A 24463-nucleotide genomic window follows, 5' to 3' on the forward strand; every position below is an offset into this window, starting at 1 on the left:
TTCTTTCTTCATGAGACACACAGAGGGAGAGGAGCAGGCTCCGTGCAGGAGACTCCAGGATCACGCCCTGGGCCGAAGGCAGACGCTCAACCGCTGAGCTACCCAGGTGTCCCACAAAACCAGTATTTTCAAAGTTATCTTCTTGAAGCTTTTTTTTTTTTTGTAAACACAGCAGACTTAAAATTAGACCCTAACTACAGTTTTGTTTATAATTTCAAATAGCCTCAATTTTTTTCATTGGTAGCACAAAAGTGATTTTTTTTTTTTTTTTTTTTTTTGCTAAGTAATGTTTTAAAGTGGAATTTATATTCTAGCATTGATATGATAAAAGCTAGTTCAGGTATTGGGGAAACAATCATGCATAAAGACCCATGATACTGTATATGGACAGTTGAGATGCTTTCACTTTTTAAAAAATTGATGGAGGTGTTAAAATTAACCTATTGAAGCATGTTTCTGGACTTAGAAATGTAGCAGTTTTATTCATATACACAAAATAGGACCAATCTAGCTAAGTATAATAACGTTGAAATTCATTTATCCAAACTTTAGCTAATAAAAGTGTCTTATCTACTCTTTCCCAGCTTTACTAGTTAGTAGTCACTTATTGTACTTTGTGTAGATGTGTTTTGAGATGTATAAAATGCAGTAATGAAATAACGATACTGAACAAGAAAACCCTGCAATGACTCCAATCGAGCAAATAATTCCTACAGAAGATTTTAAATTTTGTTTCCTTCCATGAAGTGGTGGTGGTGGAGAGGATAGTATTTGGAGAGGTGGAGATAGGCTATGATTATTTGAATCTTATTTTTCATTTCCTTCTTACCAACCAGTTTTGCTATTCATTGACTGTGAAATAGCCAAAAACAGAAGCCAGGTGGGGAATGAATTGAGAAAGAGATGCTGAAATAATTAATCCTTTGGTCTTTTTATAAAGACTTAAGATTTCTTAAATAATAGGTGTCTGAAGCAATTGAATTAGAGTAGCCTTGAATCTGTATTAGAAAGCCACGTGATTTTCTGTATGATTCGTGTTTAAAATATTAAAGACATTATTTACACATGTTTCAATTATTTATAAGTACTACTCCTGGCTACTTCTATTTTTACATAGAAGTGTGAAGAATGTTATTTGAAAGTTATTCTGGGACGCCTGGGTGGCTCAGCAGTTGAATGTTTGCCTTTGGCCCAGGGCGCAATCCTGGGATCGAGTCCCACATGGAGCTCCCTGCGTGGAGCCTGCTTCTCCCTCTGCCTGTGTCTCTGCCTCTCTTTCTCTTTGTCTCTCATGAATAAATAAATCTAAAAAAAAAAAAAAAAAGCACTATGATTTGTTATTCAACATATCTATCATCTTTAAAAATTTTTTTTAAAAATGTTATTCTAACTGTTTCACAATGATTACAAAACTTTAAATGTTTTATATAATTTTTTTTGTTTGTTTTTGTTTTTGTTTTGTATAATTTAAATGTATAATTTCCTGTCACTGCTATCCCACTTTGTTTCTCCTTGTACTCTCATCTCCTTCACCTAAGATACATGATAAGCATAGGCTCATCCCTACCAACTTCAGGTATTTGGCTCTTTGAAAATACTTCTCTTTTCTAGCCAGCCCTGTCTTCTCTCTACTTTTTGATTGATGTGATTGAAAAGAACAGCTTTATATGCACTTCATATTCTTCTTCCCTTATCTTTCAAGCTTTACTTGCTATTGCTGTTTAAATCAGGATTAACCTATGAAGATCTCCTACTTTCCCAAAGAACTACAACTTTGCTTCATCCTGGAACCAGAGAAACGGATACATTTTTCTGTGGTCTCTTCCTCTTCCTGCTTCCAAGAGGGGTGTATTGCCTTTTATTCTATGTTCTTTTCTTTTTGTTTTTACTGTACTAATTGCAGTGTGGGGTATTTTTGTGTTTTTTTTGTTTTTTCTCCCCTTCCTACAAAAATGATCTCAACGCATAATTTACAGTTTCCATTTTTGGGTTCTTAAAAGCAGAGGAAGAACTTAGATTGTTTTGCAATTGTCTTTATAAAGGACTCTACATATTTGTCATATTTCTCCAACATTTTATAGTTTTTTCCAACTAATATCTAGTTCAAAAGCCGTTTTTAAAAAGCAGTCTGCTGTTATTGTCTTTCCAAAGCATTCAACTTAATTTTCCTAGAAGTAACTCTCTTTTTTAATCTTTTAAATCTATTTAATGATTTAACATGCTAGTTAACAGAATTCCAAAATTACAACAGTAAGCATAGTTGGCATAATCAAGTTTGTGATAAATATGATTAATTCTTGCTAATCATCCACTATAGCTGTTAGCAACAGAAGTGCTTGGAAACACTAGAGAATGGTCTTGTAGGCATTAGTTATTCTGTGGGTTTTATAGAAAAATGAGGAGGAAGTTGTTTCCATAAGCTTTTATGTCCTAGTAAAGTTGCCCAAGAAATTTTCTTACAATAATACCTGATTTTTCCAGAAGGTTAAATTGTGGTAGTAATGTAATTAACCACAGCATGGTAGGTGTTCACATTTTGTAAGTGTAAATATAATGATATTTTTCTTTAATCAGCATATTTTAAATACCTGTAATAGAGCTCTATATCAAGGGATATTTGGTAGCAATGAAATTAATTGAATCTGTGTGCCAGAGGGTGATTGGAGCAACACATAGACGAAGAGTAAGGTGAATACCAGATACTATTTTGGTAATCAAACCTAACATATGATAGGAAATTTTTACCAGTGTGATAAATGGCTTTTCTCCAGATATAGCACAGAAATTCACATATAGGCAAAAGAATTTTGAACTCATTTTTCTCTTGTAGTGTAAGCTCTTATTTGCCTCTAATAAACTAATCTAAGATACACCTTTCCACTCTAAAAGAGAAAGTTTCCTTAGCAGATAGGACTTAAAAAAATAGATTTATAGAAAACTTGTAAAAAAAAAAAAAAGAAAACTTGTAGTGTACAGAACATTACATCAGTATACTTTGTGATTTTAGGCATAAGAAGAGCAGCTTAAAAATTATAACCTCAGACTGTATCATGAGATATGATGAATTCAAGGGGTATGTTTTAGGCTAAATAGAATATATATTATAATAAGCTCAGTATGAGAACATTTGACATTTAACCATTTGACATTTGACATTTAATATTAGGACATTTGAGCTCTTAACCATTCAGGTGTTTGTGTATGTGGGAGTAGGGGATCCTTTTTTTTTTTTTTTTTAAGATTTTATTTAGTCAGGATCCCTGGGTGGCTCAGCGATTTAGCGCCTGCCTTCGGACCAGGGCATGATCCTGGAGGCCCGTGATCGAGTCCCACATCAGTCCTGCATTGGACTCCCCACGGAGAGCCTGCTTCTCCCTCTGCCTGTGTCTCTGCTTCTCTCTCTCTCTCTGTCTCTCATGAATAAATAAATCTTAAAAAAAAAGATTTTTTTAAATCATGAGAGACACAGAGAGGGAGGCAGAGACGTAGGCAGAGGGAGAAGCAGGCTCTCCGTGGGGAGTCCAATGCAGGACTCTATCCTAGGACCCTGGGATCATGCCCTGAGCCAAAGGTAGATGCTCAACCACTGAGCCATCCAGGTGCCTAGAGTGTGAGATCCTAAGTCAATCCTTGTTTATCAAAGAGTAGTATGTTCTAGGACATTAAAACCAGATTTGGGGTGAGATCAATAGTATAAAAAGCAGCTGAATTTTTCAAAATATTCACAGTTCATACTTTAGTAAAATGGGATCTCCTGCTTTTCAAATCAATACGGTAATTTTGAACCTGGAAAATTAATATAATGGAAAGGATGATGTACCTTAATTTGCATGTTTCTATAAGTTTTATTAAGCCTCTACCAGGTGTCTCAAGTTATAATGCTCAACTATGGTTATTTATTAAGGCAAGGGGTCTATTGGAAGATTTTGAGTAAGGAAATAAATAGCATCTTTGGATTTGCATTTTTTTAAAAAAAGATTTTATTTATTTATTCATGAGAGACAGAAAGAGAGAGAGGGGGAAGTAGGCTCCCTGTGGGAATCCCAATGCAGGACTCTGTCTCAGGACCCTCAGATCACGACCTGACCTGAAGGTAGAAGCTCAACCTCTGAGCCATCCAGGTGCTCCTGGGTTTGCATTTTGAATAGTGTTGTTATCTAGTGGAGTTAAGAGGGGTTGAGAGGTTTGAGTGAGGTGAAGGTATTACAGGGAGAGACGAATTTCTTTATAGGGAGGCAGTTATTGCTTTAATCATGTCAATCATTTCAGAACTAAAGCAGTGGCAGTGATGATGGGGAAAATGAAGTCAAGAAATGGGAGATGCAGTTATTAAGGCTGAGTAAAGTAGTAGTCCTTGCTTATATTCGAAAGAGTTGGACATTTTGTGTTTATTGTTACATTTTCTCCTCACAAAACAATCTTCATTTGACAGGAAAGAATGCTTGGAAAAATTTACAGTTGTCAGGATCATATAGCCAATAAGTGATGAACTCAGTAATGCCAGATCAGCTGCCAGTGCCAGTGTTTTTTATGCCACACATTATTGCTATCACTAGACCACGTTGCCTCCTCAGGAATTGAGTAATGAAGGGAGAGGAGGACTCCCAGATGGAGTGGCTGAGTCAGTGTTGATGTCACTCACTGAGATGAGAGTACAGCAAGAGGAGAAATGCAAAGTGAGGGCATTGAGGTTATATTTGAACATTTGGGGCTTGAGGATCTGTGAGCAAATCACTAAGAGATATCTAATAGGCAGATGCATATGGGCTGGAGCTCAAGAGTGAGAAGTCCAGGCTGTAGAAGAGACTGACCAAATGAGGATGAGCTAGGGAGCCTGTGTAGGAGGTAGATTTTGGGGGTGAGAAACCTGGAAATACCAGTCTTTCAGGAGCAAGCAGAGAAGACTGAGGATGAAGGACTGGATAATTTGGAAGAAAAGCATGAACACAGTGTTCCAAAGAGTTTAAGCAGGAAAAAATTTGGGGAGTAGGAAATGCTGTAGGGAAATAAGGAAGATAGATTTGGCAAGCAAGCAATCAACCTGTGATGACTTAGAGAATAGTTGGGATGAAATCATTCTTTGATGAGCCTGAATCAGAATCAGTTTTATCTGATGGTCATTATTCTGGTGTGAGACTAGTCATTTTCTCTTTTGACATCTTGTGGCTATGGTGGCTGGAAGCTGCTACTTTCTTCAATGCTGATTGCCTCTGGCTGTTCCTGGACTTTAGTGAATACCTTTTGCTACTTTTTGAATCCTGGACCATAAGAATGTATTACTCATTCAAAAATTAAAGAAAATTCCAAGAGAAATATAGAAATGAGCATTTATGCCTCTTTTTATGTGGTGCCATAATCATTATTATTCAAATAATATTATGAATGTTTTTTGTTTAAATGTCTGTCTCCCTCATGAAATTGTAATCTCCTGAAGAATGGGGACATTTATCTGCCTCTGTGCCTAGCACAAAGAAAGGCCTGACATATCATGGGTGCCAATCACTGTTTAATAAATAAATGGTCTCTGCCTTGTAGGCTATACAATTTTTATGGAAGATAAGATTCCCAATGTAAAACACCAGTGGAATATAACAGAATAAGTTTAATCCAAAGGAATGGCACCATCCTTGCTTTTTGTTTATGTTGTAGGTAACCTGGTTCAAATGTCCTACCTTCTCTTGTCCATCTGCTGGAAGATGGGGGACAGTTGATAGCTATAACCATTGTCCTTGTGCCCATGGGCAAACCTCCTGGCTCAGTTTTACAATGACTAGGATGGTATGATACTATTTTAGAGGGGGCCACTTAGGAAAGAGCCCTGAAAACAGCATGTCTGTGGCTAAGCACCACCATTGCTGGCCAAGATGCCTAGAAGATACTCAGGGCTGTGCATATTCGTTCTTTCCACTTCTACAGTAAATTAAGGACTCTTAGTTCCTTTGTCTTTCTCTTTGCCAGTTTTACTTCATTCAGAGTGTCAAATGTATATTTAGATATTAGTAAAAAAATGGGGTTTAGTTGCTAGAGTGTGGACTACAGGAGAATTGGAGAAGATTTTTAAATAAGTATTAATATTTTGTTTGGAGTTAAAATTCTTTGACAAAAGCCAGTTTTGAAGGTAAGGTAAATAAAAAATGGTTGACAAGTTTGTTGCAGTGGAATGAAATTTAAGAAAATGATAAAAAGAAGAAAATGATAAATCCACTCAGTTTATTAAGTGATTATTATTTTAAAATAGAGCTGATACCATGAGCTGTATGTAGTGTATATTATTCAGATAGCTCTGCTCTATATTCAGTAGGAAATAACCTGATATATAGCACATGATTTACATTTTTTGAATTTTTTTCCCCAGAAGATAAGAAAATTGCAAAGAAGTAAGATTGAAAAAATACAGTTTTCAGCTTTCTAGTTTGTTTTTTCAGTTTTACAGAAATTAGGATATTCTGGGGGGTATTCTTCTGGTGTAGTTTTGAGAGATTTTCTTTTTTTTTAAAGATTTTATTTTTTTAAATAAAATTTGTGATCTCCCAATTCAATTATAATTTTACTGCAGGATAAATAAAGAAGAAAACGGTGAAGGAACAAAGCATTGATTACAGATGTCTTAATAATGAGCAAATGTAGCAGGAAAAAATATATTAAGACAAATCTAAGGTAGGTGGATATATATTTTTCTGTTCTTTTGAAAGTTCTGCTTAGAGAGTTAAAAGTTAAAATAATGGATAATTGAATGATGTATACATGTAGACATGCATCCATGAATGTATATATGTGTGTGTGTATGTATATAATGCTAATAAAGTATGATAAAATGTACCCAAAGTGTGCAGCCATTCAGTTAAAGTGTTCATTGTCTACCTGTACCCTGTTAGGCAGTGGCGAGGGGGAGGGGAGTGGACATTGACACTCAGCTGGTGTCACATACTGGCCTTTTCATTTAGAAAGGAGACCATACATAAGGGTGTGAGCAGAATTTTAGTTTTCTTCCTTCCTACCCTTTAAGCTGTACTTGTACCTAACATAAAACAGAACAGAGTCCCTACCAATTTTTTACAAAAATCCAGATAGAATTTTTCAAGTTTTCTTTCAACTGCTTTCAGAGACATTCTGGTTTATCAGTTGGATCTAGCTTTTTTTATTTATTCATGAGAAACACGGAGAGAAAGAGGCAGAGATATAGGCAGAGAGAGAAGCAGGCTCCATGCAGGGAGCCCAATGTGGGACTTGATCCTGGGACTCCAGGATCATGCCCTGAGACAAAGGCAGATGCTCAACTGCTGAGCCACCCAGCCGTCCCATGAATCTAGCTTTAAAAAGAAAATAAATTTCTCTGACATTCTTTTTACAAATAAAGAATAGAAACAATTAATAATACTTTTTCCTTTTATAGCTGAATTCTATTTTTAAAATTTTACAAGGGCAAATATCATTGCTTTGCAGTGTAGTTTGTCTTTGCAAATGGGAGACAGCTAAGATTTTAGAAGTTTGGTAGTTAGAACACCTTAATTATAACTAAGAAACTGCCTTTGTCTTATTTTTCATTTAGATAGATTTGCTCTGTATTTACCTTTTTCTTTTTCTCTGGTCTTTTAAGAACACTTTCCTAGATACCAGTGATAGCATTCCTTAAAAATGTTTTTCCATTTCCCATTTTTCTTCTATTTTTATATGTTCTTGACACATAGGGATTCCTAAATAAGTTTGATCATTAATTGCCTTAGTATTTCTATAATTGTAAATGTAACTTTTATGAATATATTCCTTTGTGTTCATTTCTTGAAGATACGTAATATGTTGTCTACCTATTGTGCTGTGCTGTACAGACAGTACTATATTGTTGTACTTCAGTATTTTGGGGAATTATTGCACTATAATGTAGATGTTCTATTAAAGTTCTAGAAAATAACAGAGTAAGCAAATACAGTTCTACCCCTCTAAAAGTAGTTCAACCTAGAAGTCTTTGAAAATTATGCTAATAGATTGATCCTATTATTTTAAAACATATACCTTAACATTTTATTAAACTGAATCCTAATATATTAAAGACATTTTGGGGGTAACATTTATTTTTCTATCAAAGAAGAAAATGATTTGCTAAAGAATATAAAGATTTCAGAATATTTAACCTTCATAAGAAAAGAATATTGCTACTACTATCAACCATTTTAAATATGCCTATTTTAGCAATCTTTTTTTTAAGTATTTCTTTTAAGATTTTATTCATTTATTCATGAGAGACACAGAGAGGGCAGAGACATAGGCAGAAGGAGAAACAGGCTCCCCCGGAGAGCCCGATGTGGGACTCCATTTCCTGTCCTGGAGATCACGCCCTGAGCCAAAGGCAGATGCTCAACCACTGAGCCACCCAGGCATCCCCATTTTAGCAATCTTTATCTGTTTTTTAGATTGTGGAGGTTAATGTTTGCCAGTATTTTGCTTGCTGTTAGTTTATAGTACTTAATGGGCTTTTTGTTTTAGTTTCTTATTGTTTCATCTTAGGTCTTTGTTTTTAAATATTTTATAACTTATGATTACTAATTGGTCTCTCTAATAAGGATTATTGTTTAAGGGATCCCTGGGTGGCGCAGCGGTTTAGCGCCTGCCTTTGGCCCAGGGCGCGATCCTGGAGACCCGGGATCGAATCCCACATCGGGCTCCCGGTGCATGGAGCCTGCTTCTCCCTCTGCCTGTGTCTCTGCCTCTCTCTCTCTCTCTCTGTGACTATCATAAATAAATAAATAAAAAAAAAAAAAAAAAAAAAAAAAAACATATTTAAAAAAAAAAAAAAAAAGGATTATTGTTTAAGATTAATATATTGCTCAATTAATTTATAGATTATTAACTTTAGTACAACTGTGTTTAACGTTTGATATAGAAAGTGAGATTTGGGGGAAATATTCTTGGATACATTTCTTTGGTTTTGACTATGAAGTATATAGTGAACAATGAAGGATTATAATAGATTTTTCTCTTACACTTTATAAATGAATTCTGTCTGGACTAGCTGAGGCTAACTTACAGGTGTTAGTGTTATATATATTTCATCTACACTGAGTTCTGGGTCCTCTATCTCCTGCTGAGATACTGTTTGAAAATGCCTACTATGTTGCTTGACCCATGTTGAACATTTAATTCTTAGTTGAATCTTTTTCCCTGAATCCTGCCCTGGCGTTAGTTTTTAGTGGGTTTAGGAGACTATATCAGAGAGCAGTTGGATTTTGATCAGTAGTAGAATAAACAGGCTTGAAAATAATAGGATATATATTTTAAATTGATAGCACTGGCTTTAGTTTTCTGTAGATGATTTTTGCCTTCAAATACATTTATTTCTTATTTTTTAAAAAATATTCTTTTTTTTTAAGTCATCTTTGCACCCAGTGTGGGGCTGTATCACAAACCTGAAATCAGGAATTGCATGCTCTACCCACTGAGCCAGCCAGGCACCCCTCAAATAAATTTATTTTAGTATCCAACTTTTAGTGAATGATATATACTGGGCACTATACTAGGCAGTCTAGGAGAATACAAATTAGAGTCTCTACATCCTAGTGTGAAAGACAAAGCCTATCTGGATGAAAAATGTAACAACAATTGCAGCATGATCAAGAGCACATCTGTATTATAAAATGTTGTCTAAACTGGAAAACTCAGGACACGGGCTGTGGAAGGAACCTAGAGTCATAATCACAAGACCTCTTGTTCACAGTCTTCATGCTATCTATTATGTGCCCTGTAGAAAGTCATTTAATCTCTCTAAACTTTATTTTCTTTTTATCATTTTAGTGACATCTGACAGTGGCATAGTCTTCCCAAGTAGTTGATTAGTTGGATTATTTAACAATTATGGTAGATTCTGTACTATGCATTAGGAAGACATGAGTTGCTTACACTAGTGTTAGTGCTTTGTGAATGAATGTATTATATGCTAGACAAGTGCTATAATGGAAGTACTGCATAAAATGCTTTGGGACCTCAGAACAGAGTAACTAATTCTGCCCAAGGCTATTAGAATAGGCTTTTGAAAGATGGTGTCCTTCAGCCAGACCTTATAAAAACTGGTAGGAATTTGCCTGTTGGACACAGAAGGGGTGACGGGCAGTTCAGGATGAGAGAAGAACAGATATAAAAGATTAGAACTGGGAGAGTAGGATGTGTATTTCAAAGAAATGCCTAAAATGGAGGCCAGAATGCAGAATTAGAGAAGAATGGAGTGACTGGAAATGGGGACATAAAAGTAAAATGGGTTCACATTGTGAAAGAGATTGAATGGCAGTTTGGTTTGGTAATTGAGAATACGGACTCTGGAAAAAGAACAGTTCAGAACCTGCCTATGCCACTCAGATCAGATCAGATCAGATTGGTGGCAAGATGAGGTTCATAACCTCGTTATGCCTCCTTTTCATTATCTCTAAAAGAAGAACTATCCTGATCTTATAAAGTTGTAAAGGATTAAAACCAGTAGGCTTTTACCACATGGTAATCAACAGATGATTGTTGTGGTTATGATTATTGTAAGTAGTTTGAATTTTATCCTATAGTTAATAGGAAGCTACCGAAGAGTTTTAAGCAGAGAAGTGTTTTAAGCAGAAATGTATGCTTGCAAAAGAGAACTGTTGATATAGATTGGAATAGAGAGATTGAGCAGTGATTGACAAGGGGACTAACTTGTTCTTTAACAGGTAGAGTCATCATACTTGGTAATGACATTGTAGGAAATGAAAGGGAGAAGGTCTCAGAGATGATACCCAGGTTATCACTTGATGGATAGTGAAGCCCCATTTCCTGAGAAACTCAGAGCAGGAATATATTTGTGAAAGAAAAAGAGGAGATTAGTTCTGGACCCGTTGATTTTGAGGTACCAAAGGGCACCTATTTGGAGATGTTAGATGGACATTTGAATATATGATTTTGGAATTCAAGAGAGACCTCTGGGCTAGAGATCTAGTTTTTTTTTAAGATTTTATTTATTTATTCATGAGAGAGAGAGAGAGAGAGAGAGAGAGAGAGAGGCAGAGAGATAGGTAGAGGGAGAAGCAGGCTGTCTGCAGAAGCCTGATGTGGGACTGGATCCCAGACTCCGAGATCACACCCTGAGTCAAAGGCAGATGCTCAACCACTGAGCTACCCAGGCAGTCCTAGAGATCTAGATTTGAGGGTGATAAGCCTGAAGCTGGTGTTCAAAACTAGAGAAATGGATGACAGTACACAAAGGGAGGTTTGAGAGTGAGGTGAGAAGGCTAAACAGAGCTTGGAAGACATGCAATGTGAGGATTGACATAGAGTAAGAAAAGGATTAGCAAAGGGGCTTGTGGAGGAGTTGTCAGAGAATCAGCTGAAAGCAGAGAATGCAATATGATGACATCAAGAATGAAGATGTCAACAGTTTTTAATACTATTGAGGGATCAAGCCAGATAGGACTTAAAATAATGTTAGATTTAGTGACAGAGATTGGTTACATTTGCTAGAGAAGTTGAGTGAAGCAGAAACCAGTTTAGGGTTGTCCAGGAATAGGTGGGGGAGGTAAAGAAATGGAGATACTGTTGGAAATTCAGTAATGTAGTTTAGCAAGGTGAGGAAGAAGAGAAGTTCAGGACAATAGCCAGAAAAGGACTTCTAGTTCAGTGGATTTGTGTGTGTGTTTGAGGTTGAAGAGATTTGAAATGGTAAGATTGCTGCCCATTTGAGGTTGAAAACCATGAATTCAGTAGTCTTAATAATACTGTTTTTTAATTTTATTCAGTATTGTTCATCAGCCTTGGTGAAGGCATAGAGGAGATAGAATAGGCTTATCTGATATTGATATTTACTATGTAGATACAACGGAAAGAGAAGGGACGACAGAATTTAGAATATTGGGAAACCATAATTAAAATGAGAAACCATGGATTCCAAGCTGAATAGGATGGGATATGAAGAAAGTGGAAGCTGATAGAGAAAGTGGTGTGGAGATGTCAGTGTGGTGTGATGGGAATAATTGAGGGTGGGTAATAAGTTGGGGGGATAAGATGTTGTAGTCAAGAGTGGCATTTCAGAATTAAATATTTCAGAGGTGGAGCAGTTTTGGACACAGACTAGGTCCAGTATATGACCAGCTAAGCAGATGGCTAAAGTGGAGTAGAGAAAGCCGTGGACTGTGATATCAGTGCTGGGCAGGGGTCCTTTCTTTGAGTGTTGAACATAACAGAATAATGGAGAGGAAAGCTTTTTTTTTTTTTTTTTTAAAGATTTATTTATTTATTTGAGAGAGAGCACACATGCATGAGCAGGGGGATGGATGGGCAGGGGAGAGGAAGGGAGAGAATCTCAAGCAGACTCCCTGCTGAGGGTGGGCCAGTGCAGGGCTCACTCTCACTATCCTGAGATCCTGATGTGATCTGAAATCAAGAGTCAGCTGCTTAACTGACTGAGCCACTCAGGTGCCCTGGAAAGGAAAGCTTCTAAGTCAAGTGCCAAAGTCTTGAGTTTACATCCTGAATATGAGTAGAAAATGATTATCAGAGATACCTGGGTGGCTCAGCAGTTGAGCATCTGCCTTTGGCGCAGGACCTCAGAGCCTCAGGGCATAATCCTGGGGTTCTAGGATCCAGTCCTGCCTTGGGCTCTTGTGGGGAGCCTGCTTTTCCCTCTGCCTGTGTCTCTGCCTCTCTCTGTGTCTCTCATGAATAAATGAAATCTTTTAAAAAATGATTATCACATGAATGAATATAGGATGGTATACCTGATAACTTTGGGCTCAACAGAACAGGGGTTTTTACAAAGACATAGAGGAGGAACAGGTGAGAAATAGTAGTGGGGATCAAAGAGGATACCAGGTCGACATTCTGATTCTGATTAGGTATAGGAAGATAAGCTGCTGCCTATTGAGAGGGCAGGTGGTGGTGGGGGACGAGGGGGAGGTTGTGATTGGAGTTACACATAGCACATTGCAAGGGCTTGGGAGGAGAATAGGAGTAGAAATAAGCAACTGAATTATGAGGGGAAAGGAGGCACTAGTTATAAGAGGGACAATGAGGTGAGGGTGGAGCCTTCATCTCTGACAGTGACTGGGGAAACAGGAATATGAGGTGTTAATGGATGTGATTCTGGCATAGGTGAAGGGTCATCATGGATTAGTCATGGTTTACAGGGAGGCCAAATTTGACTTGTAGTCTTTAGAATGGATGGCAGCAGTCGTGAGGAGTAGCAAGTTGGCAGCTTGGTCCAGTGTTGGGACCTATCCCACACTACTAGATAATGCCACATGTGGCTGGGAGGATGAATGGGAATGGCCTCTGACCTTCCATTTCTGCCTTTCTTTACTAGGAGGCTCAGGGCCTAATGGCATCCTGAATTTGTCTGCTACTTAGCTCTGTGGATTTTTGTCACTCATGTGGTACTGACTCGCATGTAGGATGTTGCTTGTAGCTTGTTGCTTTGGTGCTTGAGTGAGTAGTGATGCTCTTGATTAAAGGAAGGAATAGAAGGGAACAGGCAGGTATCTGAAAACTGCAGATTGAGATGCTTCATAGGAGGGGAGTGTGCACAAGTACAGAGTTGGGAATCATCTGCGTGTAGGATTGAAGAAGCTGGAGTATGTGGATTGAAAAAAAGAAAAGGACAAAGGGTTGGACTGTGGGAAGTATCCAGAAAAAACAGGAGCAATTGAGGCGATTGCCTGACATAATGTGTGTTAAAACACTTTCATGAGTGAAATATTTTGAAATGTTTAATAACTTATGAAGCCTTTTATTATACCTCAAAAGGTGAATCCTCATTTAGGGTGACCTTTTTAAGCATTAGAGTTTGTTTTGATGAAAGTCTTTCAGGATTCTATTATGTGTATCCCTTTTTCCTTAAAATATACTTAGTATAATTAACCTTGAATTGATGACCCAGGGTAGTTATTAAAAATATCATTATTGAATTTTAACTCATACATTTTTCAATTTCTTGAAAGTCACCTTTCAAGTCAAGTCTTTACTTGAAAAGAATGGCTGACTTTACCCTGTATGGACCTAAATTGCCACAGACTTGGAATTCTTGATCTGCTTGTTAGATTCTGTATTGTTCTTCCTCCATCCCTGCCACTGTCAGCTGTCACTTCTTATATCTAATATATTTAGAAGTGAGATAAATGAGTATTGTATTTGAAGAAAAATTGAATGCATTTAAGTATGGACCAAGAGAGATTCTCTTTTTTTAGAAGTTTTAGTATATGGGCTTTAGGCCATTTATTTTGCCTATGAACAGGTAACTTTGGCTTATTGTTCAGTTGTTGACTAAATTCTATGTGGATGTCAACTAGTTGAAATGTTATACAGTATAGTTTGACAAAATACACACTAAAGGACCTAGAGTAAAGGAGGCATCTGAGTGGGGTGGATTTCCCCCCCCCCCAGCTTTGTTTATTTTTAATTTTTTAAACATTTATTCATTTTAGAAAGAGAGAGAGTGCACAAGTGAGGGGAAGGACAGAGGGAGAAGGAAAGCAGACTCCACGCTCAGTAGAGAGCCTGATGTGCGGATCCATTTCAGGACCCAGAGATCATGACCAGAGCTGAAACCAGAGTCAGGTGCCCAACAGGCCGAGCCACCCAGGCACCCTTTCCCTAGAGCTTTAAAAACTATTCTTTCTTTGGTTCCATCCATTCTAGCCCTCCTTCAGTCAGTTCTGCTTTGCCCCTACTCAATCTAATAGGCTCCCCTAAGCACCTAGATTCTCTACTACAATCAACTATTCTGTTTTCCAACTATACTTTGTACTTTCCCTCCTCTCACAGTTCTCCTTTCCTCTTCTACCTGGTGAAATTCTTCTCATTGTTCAGTATGTTTATATGGCCCATCCTCAGGCAGATGTAATCGTTATTTACTATGGTTCCCAAAGGATTTTATGCATAACGTCCTTGACACAATTTAAGAAGTTACTTTACATGTGGTCCTCATGGGTCCACTTGATAGAATTTGCCAGTAAGCTAAGTCTTTCCTAAATTTTAATATACATCAAAATCTCTTGGATATAAAAAAAAATTAGATGCCCCAGAAAGTTTGATTCAGTAGATTTGGGGTTGAGCCTGGGAATCTGCTCCCCCACACCACCCCAAACAAGCACGTTAGTTACTTCTGTTACAGGTTGTCCAAGGACCAATTAATGAATGAATTCCTTCAGGGCAAGGGCTATAATTTGCCCACCTTTGTATTTTCGGGGCCTGTCTAAATAAATATTTCCAAAATAAATAGTTTAGTGGGGAAGGCCTTCTAGCATGTCATGTTTGAGTTGAGACTCAGGTTCTTAGCAGAGCCTATAAGAGAACTTTAAAATGTGTAAGAAATAGCATAAGACAACATTTCTCGAGTTGTTTTCAGAACACTACTTTTAGGACATACACCTTGTGGAAAAAGAGTTTTTCGTGGTCAGATACTCTTAGAAAATGCTGCCTGATGGATCTGCACTGTCCACGTCCTGAAGGTGCACTAGCATATTCAGGCTTCTGAGAAGTTCTGCCACAAAGAAAACCTTTTAACCCAGGATATTTAGAACTTTTTCACTAAGTGTTCCCCTACTCTCTCTCTTTTTTAGATAATACTTTTTCATAACCTGCAGAGCTAAATGTTCTAAGGCATTCTTTTTGGGAACTGTTCGCATAAGCAAACGTAGAGGCAGAAGAATTGGCAGTTTATGTAGGGTGATCTATACTTACCTAGGCTATGCTGGAAAATAAGAGAGAGAGATAAAGGAATTGGGGAATATTAAGGGAAAGACATTTTTGCCATGGTAGACTGTAGATTTTTATCTTTTATAAAAATTGCTCTAAATTGTCATGATTAGTTTTAAGTTTTGAAATGATTTTTAATAGTGGGAAATAAGTGCAATATAGGTGGGTTTCAGAATAGAAGGCTTGGATTAAGATAATGACTACTGAAATGCAAAAGAAGGTAGTAAAGTGTAAGACATAGATGAAAAATTTGTAAGATCTGGTAACTAAATCTGGAAAAAAGATTTGGACATTTTAATTCAAAGTTCTTAAGTGGCTTGCATACTTTTTGGCTATATATTTAGACTACTAAAGTGAGAAAAACACATTGTATCATTGGTAGTTGAAAAGGTGTATAATAGCAAGGACAATATAGTTTCTATAAGTTTTTAATATTTGACTTTGTTTATTTTGTTTGTAGTTTGTATTTCTTCTAGTAGGATAACATTTATTATAATGATTTATCTTCTATATAGAAATAGAAATTGTTAACTTAAATTGAAATCATAGACAAGGGACGCTTGGATGGCTCGGTGGTTTGGCACCTGCCTGTGGCCCAGGCCGTCATCCTGGAGACCCAGGATCGAGTCCCACATTGGGCTCCTTGCATGGAGCCTGCTTCTCTTTCTGCCTATTACTTCTGTTAGAGAAGTTAGTTAGAGAGAGCCTTCTCTCTCTCACACACAGAGAGGTCTCTGCCTCTCTCTGTGTGTCTCATGAATGAATAAAGTAAGTCTTAAAAAAAAAAAAAAAGAAATCATAGAATTATGACAAAAGTTTTTCTGGAAAAATTAGATTCTCCTCAATGAAATGGGAAGCTCTAAGACATATGGTCAACTCTGCATGATTCAATTTGAGAGGCTTGTTTATCAGAAACTGGTTAGTGCTGGCAAAACTAGACACATCTTTGTATTACATACACTTAACTTAGACTATGGGGAAATTCTTTCATACTATATATTACCTAGTAGGTATTTTAGGCCTTGAGAGTCATAGAATATTTATACTTCATGTAAAGTAGAAGACCTATTTTTTTCACTTATTTAAACTGAAGGGCTTAAAATAATTATTAAGGAGACTTTATTATAAGATTAACATTTTTTAATAAACTAATTCCCATAAAACATTTTGCAGTGCTTTCTTGGTAATGTTCATACCCAGTGAGCAGAGTTAGTTCAGAGAGTTAGGACTCTGCCACTTAACCCATTTCTGGAAAAATAAGGTAGTTTAATTGATGACAGAAATGAATATCAGAAAGCTAGGTAAAAACAGAAAAATCTTTCAGATAGGGCCTTAATACTTCTTCCTTTTTTTTTGTCTTTTCAGACAAATGACTATGGACACAATTGAATCTCGGCAGGATGGAAGTGTAACAGATTCTGTGGCAGAGAACGAATCTGCACATATGCAGAACCAGACTGGTCAAAATTCAATCCCTACTTTAACTCAGGTAAATTTAATGTAGGCAATAGGCAGGCACTGATGAAAGTTAAAGTTATCTGGAAATAAGAATTATGTGCAGATTGTTTTCTTGAAGTTGATGTGAAGTTTTCCCTGTTCCCTAGTTATCAGGCATTCTTACTGATTTGATTTCAAAGAGAAGATATGTATCTTAGTTACGTTTGCCTTGTAATGGACACTTTGAAATGCTCCCTCTACCACCACTGCTATGCAAAAGGAAAAACAAAAACCTGTCCACGATATGTAATCTTCAAATTTATTATTTGAGAATATTGGTAATTCCAAGTTGTTATAGTCTTATATTCTTAGCTGGAAATACTGCAGAAATCTTACTTTGCCCTGTATATAATTTGTTTGATCTTTGCTTTCTTTTTAGTTAGGTCTTCAAATCGGTTTCAGTTAGATACCATCAGGATGAGTTAGTGCCTGGATTTCAGCTCCTAAGGTTTATTTCTGAGCTATCTATAAAAATATGTAATAATAAAAAAAAAAAAATATGTAATAAAAGCAAGCACATTGGTCATCAAATATTTATTGAGTACCTACTAGTTCTAGGCACTATTTTGATTCATGAGGAGATGTAGTTTCTGGCCTTAAAATATCTTATGGCTTAGTGAGGAGAACAGGTATTTGAATGATAGCTCCAATAGTATAAGAAGTGCCATAAAAGGTTAAGTACAAAATGACTAAATCTTACAGAGGAGGGAGCAGCCAGTGGCTAGAGTACTTTATGGAGGATTTTGCTTTTGAGCTAGACATGTAGAGGGTGATTAGGAGTTTGCCGTGTGGACAAGGATAGGGAAGCATATTCTAGGCAGGCAAAGAGTGTGTGCAGAGGCACAAAGCCAGAGAGAGCACATGGCATCAGGTAACTACGGGTAGAGGAGCTAACAGGAGCCTAGTGTCTGGGCTGGGAAGTTAAGTTGGTAAATGTAAGCAGAGTTTGTATACATTTGAGAATGTATAGTGTCCTGGATTCTAAATATTCTTGAAACACAATGTTCACTGTGTTTAGAACACTACTATTTGTGTGAACTGTGTGGAGGTTGGACTGATAGTCAACCAGCCAGTAGTAGAGACACCTTTTGGGTGGAGTCCTGGGAGTGGGGGATACAGTGTGGTGGTGAGATTTTCACAGCATCTTGAAGGGAAGATAGAAAGGATCCATATGGCTGACTGAAGGTCCAGGGGGAACACCAGGTATATCCTGGATTACCTCAGGCCAGACTAGTTCCTGTGAGGTCTCTTCTTTCCCAATACTGGGCCCCAAGCACCCAGCCTGCTTTTCCTTTCTCCTTCAAGCTCCTAACACCCACTCACTCCTTGGGGGTTTTCTCACAAGTAGTCTGTGGAGCTGCATCTCCCTGGCAACACCCTTCTTTGTTACCCTGGAACATAGGCATACAGACCTTTTGCTGTTTAAAAGTGGAGGGCAGCCTTTTTCTTATTAAAAAAAAATATGTTTATTGTAGAAAATTAAAACATCTATTACTATAAAGAAGAAAATAAAAACTGCATAATTTAATCATCGTTAACATTTTGTTGTATATCTTTTATTTAGTCTAATGGTCTTTATGAATAGAATACAATCCCCGTAGTTTGTCATAAATTTACGATCTTCTAGAGTTTTTATCACTATGGTTCTCTAATTCTGCACTTTGCCAAAGCGAGAATTTTGAAAGCAAATCTTCCTTTTGCCTCCACTCCCCTCCCTTCAGATCCCGCCTCACTGACCCTCACATAGCCTCCCCTCCCTGTTCTGGGCCAACACTGTCGAAACAATAGACCTCCATTGTCTAAAAAGGGTAATTTGCAATTCTGAGGACCTTCAGCCTAGGTGACACCCTCCTCTGTGAGCGTCAGTCAGAAGTTGCTAAAGAGTTCTAGTAATGTGAAGTCTGAGAAATAACCTTGGATTTATGGGATTTTGGAATTGGAGTCAGTGAACAGAAAGCAGGTTTTCGAAGATTAGAGAAGAAATAAGAGGGAGAGGTGGTAGATATTGGAGATATAGATTCTTCAAGAAGTTTTTCTGTGAAATAATAAAGATGAGTCTGAGACAAAGGGTTGAGAACAGTGGTGTGGCAAAGTTGAGTGTTTTGAGGAAAATAGGAGAGACACACTTTTGAGAAGGCTGAATCAGATCCAGGAAAAACCTGTGGTTTGCATTTATAATGCTTGCTTTTTTAAAAATCAACTAACCAAATATTGATATTTATTAAATGTGGATAGCAAGTTCGTGGACTTGCTGTGGTATTTTATTTTCTGAATATCTTAGGGATCTGATCAAAGAATAAACTATGGTTTTTATCTTTCATATATTAGGAATGTTGAGAAACTAAGAAGTAATCTGGCTGATTCACTGATTACTTTGGTTAACTAAGAGTTATCCTCTGTCATGTATGGATCATGAGTTTTTGAAGAATTAGGAAACAATTCTTAGCAAAGTTTTCTAAACATAATTAATCCTAAACAGCTAGGTTCTTGTGATGCCTGAAGCTGTTCATTTGTGAGTACTCTTTATTATGTGTTACTATATGATTAAAGGATTAGGAAATCAAGTTGAAATCTTTATTAAACCTATAATGTATGCTGAAAGTGGCTGACTCTTCTGAATAATTCATGATTGCTTGTATACTTGCCACTTGTTTCATTTCTTTCTCAAAGAGGTCTTCTTCTTTTTTTTTTTTTTTTAAAGATTCTATTTATTTATTCATGAGAGACATAGAGAGAAAGAGAGGCAGAGACACAGGCAGAGAGAGAAGCAGGCTCCACGCAGGTAGCCCGATGTGGGACTCGCTCCCAGGTCTCCAGGGTCATGCCCTGGGCTGAATGAAGGTGGCGATAAACCGCTGAGCCACCTGGGCTGCCCGAGGTCTGTTTTGTACAGAGAGGAATTTATAACACTTAATTTCCTTTTAAATGGTCAAATTATCATTAACTAGTATGTGAACAAAAGCTGTGAACAAAGGATTCAGTCAGTTTGATCCTTTGCATCTGATCATTTGATAGTAGTACCCTGGCCTTTTTTTTTTTTTAATTTATTTATTTATGAGAGAGACATAGGCAGAGGGAGAAGCAGGCTTCCGGTGGGGAGCCTGATGTGGGACTAGATCCCAGGACCCTGGGATCATGACCTGAGCCGAAGGCAGATGCTCAACCATTGAGCCGCCCAGGGTCCCTACCCTGGCCTTTCCAAAGCTCCTGCCATCATAGTTACTCTGAAAATCATCCCATTCAGGAACATCTGACAACTGAGCTTGGCCTCTGGGTACACCAAGTATCTAGTTTTTCTGTTTTCTAACTTCCCAGATATAAATGGAATCTTTCTCTACTACCTGTAGTCAAAAGTAAATAGGAGTCACAGTGGTGATAATGTCAAAGAGCTGAAAGCAGGATTTGCCATAAACAGATCCTGGGGGTGGCAAATAATTGAGGTTAAATTTGGACTTGACTTTCTTTTTGCCTGAAATATTTTTTATGTTGATTGATTGATTGATTGATTGATTTTTAAGATTTTTTTTTTTAATTTGAGAGAGAGAGCACTAGAGAGAGAGCAAGCACAAATAGGGGTCAAAGGGAGGGGAGAAGCAGGTAGGGATTCTGAAGTGGGGCTCAATCCCAGGACCCTGGAATCAGGACCTAAGCCGAAGACAGATGCTTAACTGACTAAGCCTCCCAGTTGATTTATTTTTAATTGAAGCTACTTTCTTATTTGTTAAATATATGTATTGCTATGTAAGACTAGTTTCCATCTCCTCTGACCCTGAAAAGTTCTTGGTAATAAATTGAAGAGTTTATTTTAGATAACTGAGCCAGGAGGAAACCCTGTCCAAAAGCCAAAATGGTGGAAAGCAAAAGTAATATATATATGTATATATTATATTTTTATATATATTTTATATATAATACCTATATTACTGTATATATAAGTAATTTAAAAATAGCCACATATCCTCTGGAAATAATATAATCTTTAAATGGGTAGTGGGAAGTTAGACTTTCTTTTAAAATATAAGATTTCAAACATATACAAGGTAGAATAATGTTTATATAGATTTTTATATATGTATATATAAACTTGATAATTACTAAGATTTTGTACTTTCATTTAGCTTCCTTTTTTTCTTTTTGTTGAAGTATTTTAAGCAGCTCTGCAGATCTCAGACATCATGTCATTTTACTCCTACTTACTTCTGGGTATGCAATTTGTAAAAGATCATGGATTTTTTTTTTTATGTAACCAAATGTCAGAGTCATATCTAATAAAATCAAGCATAATTCTTTGCAATGATATACACTTCTTATTCACATTATCCCAGGTATCTTACAAATGTGTAATCAACTCTGAAAGAAGAGTGAGGACACTTTGAACTTTTCTTGTTGCAGGTCTCTTGGGGATTATTAATGTCACTATGACAATTTGGGTAGGCGAGGTAATCCATATGCAAGACTAACTTTCTAGAGCTTCATTCCTTATAGCTGCTAATGAGGCCTATGGGCCTGAGTTTGGCCCCTCAACTCTAAAAGCAAAATAACTCTTCTGTGTAAATGACCAGTTCTCAGAGTGTTAGCAAAGATGAAAGGAGCAGACTCACAGAAGTCATAGAGCTTGAAGGAAGCTCTGGAGATCATCAAGGTCAGCACAGTGCCTCAGGAAAATTTGTTCTAGTATAAAATTTAACCTTCCTGAGGGCCTGTGTATTTTTGGAACTGAGACTAGGGAGCAGAGAAAACCACTAGGGAATGTTGTTTGAGGATTATACTCTGCTAATCTCCTTTCTTATTCCATGTGTTCTAAATGCAAACAATATGTAAAGAAGCACCTCAGAATAAAGTGGGTCTGGCAAGCAGTGAGGAATTGAAATAGGAATGATTTAACAAAGGATACATTTTAATGTATAACTTGTAAGTTTTCTTTTTCAATCTGGTGGGAAATTGGAATGACATTTCTCATTGCTTTGGCCAGTTGTGCCAAAATTCCATCTTCTTGTCCTGAATAAGACCCAGAAGGCTATCAGAAAACAAAACAAAAGCAACATTGGCTCTTGATAATGGGTCAGCAGCATTGTATGTGTATCTTAAAGACGGTCTGCATCGTGTTAGGTTGATTTGGTATATTTACTATCAGCTCAGTAAATCTAATTTACACTTAGTGTTCAATTGAATCTTGTTTTTCAACTTTGAAATACTAATTCCCTTACTTGAGGAACTCTTACTGAAGGAGAAAAATGTTCCTCTTAAGATTTTGAGGTAAATATTTTTATTTCGGTATTGACTTCATATTGCTCCTTATTTTTATATAATCCTTCCTCTGGTTCTTTTTCATTGCCTTAATCTAATTTTTTATTTTTTATTTTTTATTTTTTTCAGGTCTAATTTTTTAATATAATGTTTTACTTCACTTAGAATTCTCTCTAAAAATGAACAAAAGTTGGAGGAGAAATTAAAACTAATTTTTTTCAGTAAATGCTAAATCTGTGTTGTATGATGTTCTTTAGTCAACTAATTGAAGAAAATATACTGTTTTGAAATGTAACTTACTCTTGAAGATAATTCAAGGCTTGAGAGATGTAAGTTAAATGTAATTTGTGAGCTAATAATAGTGGCCTTTTGTTCAATTTGAACAAGAATTTTTAAAATATCTGTACTCTTATTTTGTAATTTTATATATAATAGCCAGTATATTTCTTTAAAGGTTAGTTTTTGACTTTAGAATGCAGTCTATGATTTCATCTCAGTGATAATACTTTGTGTAAAATTTGATATCTCAAAGATAACTTAAAGCAATCAAATTTCAGAAAAAGATTTTGTTTTTATACTTGTGATAAAAATGCATACAAATTAGTTATAGCGGAGAGATTGTTAGATTTTCTGTCATTTATAATGATTTTTCTCTGAGGTTTGGGCACTTTTGTTTGACATTCCAGGTTCTTCATAGTTTTAGTAAAACAGATGGTTTGTCACTAGCGGTAATGGAAAAATAGCTCAGTATAAACCTAGTTATTCTTTTTACCCTTTTCTCTATGATTCTTTCTTTCTTTCTTTCTTTCTTTCTTTCTTTCTTTCTTTTTTTAAGATTTTATTTTATTCATGAGAGAGAGAGAGAGAGAGAGAGAGAGAGAGAGAGAGAGGCAGAGACAACACAGGCAGAGGGTGAAGTAGGCTCCCTGTGCAGGCTCCATGCAGGGAGCCTGACGTGGGACTCAATCCCGGGTCTCCAGGATCAGGCCCTGGGCTGAAGGCAGCACTAAACCGCTGCACCACCAGGGCTGCCCAATAAAATCTTTAAAAAAAAAAAAATCTACTTACTATGCTTAAATAGGCCTCTAGAGGTTATAGAAAAGGAAAGATAATTCATAGTTGTTTTATAAGCAACATTCTGATATGGTGCCATGAACTTATTTTAAATGGTATATTTTATGCTCCTAAGTTTTTGTACTTTGGATTTCTTTTAGGGGTTTTATTTATTTATTTTTTCTTTTAGGGGTTTTAAAACATTGTAAGAATTTCTTTATGCCATTTTGTTTGGCTCTGAAAATCTAAAATAAAATTTATTACTAGATTTTGGTTTTCATGTTAAGACCAAGTTTCATTATTATGCTTTTTTAGCAGCTAAATATTTAGGCTTGCCTGTGTATGAACTCGGACCTTTGGACTAAAACTAAAAAAACTTAAGGATTCAACTTGACCTAGCCATGTTTTGTCACTGATTCAGATTTTGACTTATTTTTATATAAATCCTTGATTCATCTTCCACCACCTGAATTTTGAGGAAGACTTTAAAAAGTATTTTAATCTTTCCAAATCAAAGGACTAAAACATGTAAATTATTTAAACTCTAAATTCTTGACTAAATTATTTAAATGCAACAATAATAAAAATAAGAAAAGTGAATATTGAATATTCAGTATATGCCAGGCACTTGCCTCTGTCCTCTGTAGAAAGGGTACTATTTTCATTCTCCATAACAGTTGTGGAAAGTAAGGTATAGAGGGACTGAATGAGCAACTTGTCATCGGTCACACAACTAGTAAGACGCAAGGCCAAAATTAGAACCAAGGTGATCTGGATCTGGCTTTAGATTGCATTATGCACTCTACTCTTTTTTACTTGTAATATATAGGGTACTTAGTGTTGAGCCAGACCATATGGAGGGCATTACCTTGGCGATTCCATAATAATTAAATATAATAGTAAATATATGTTATATATTGTTACTGTAGAGAACTGTATATGTGCATATGTGTATATTGTGTGTATATGT

The 24463-nt window shown here is 36.5% G+C and overlaps 1 protein-coding gene across 17 annotated transcripts in view; it reads left to right on the top strand.

Moving 5' to 3' along the window:
• CREM (cAMP responsive element modulator) overlaps positions 1-24463 on the top strand; it is a 71481-nt gene that overhangs the window by 4501 nt on the left and 42517 nt on the right. For 16 of the 17 annotated variants that reach the window (XM_041765709.1, XM_041765712.1, XM_041765721.1 and 13 more), the window contains exons 2-3: positions 6557-6657; positions 17062-17185. In XM_041765709.1, the coding sequence (XP_041621643.1) occupies positions 6614-6657; positions 17062-17185 (168 nt within the window). In that variant the 5' untranslated portion in view covers positions 6557-6613. The remainder of the gene's footprint in view (positions 1-6556; positions 6658-17061; positions 17186-24463) is intronic. The other variant, XM_041765707.1, reaches the window with a different exon arrangement.

The sequence above is a fragment of the Vulpes lagopus genome, chromosome 8 (genome assembly GCF_018345385.1).
Source record: "Vulpes lagopus strain Blue_001 chromosome 8, ASM1834538v1, whole genome shotgun sequence".
NCBI classification, from domain to species: domain Eukaryota; kingdom Metazoa; phylum Chordata; class Mammalia; order Carnivora; family Canidae; genus Vulpes; species Vulpes lagopus.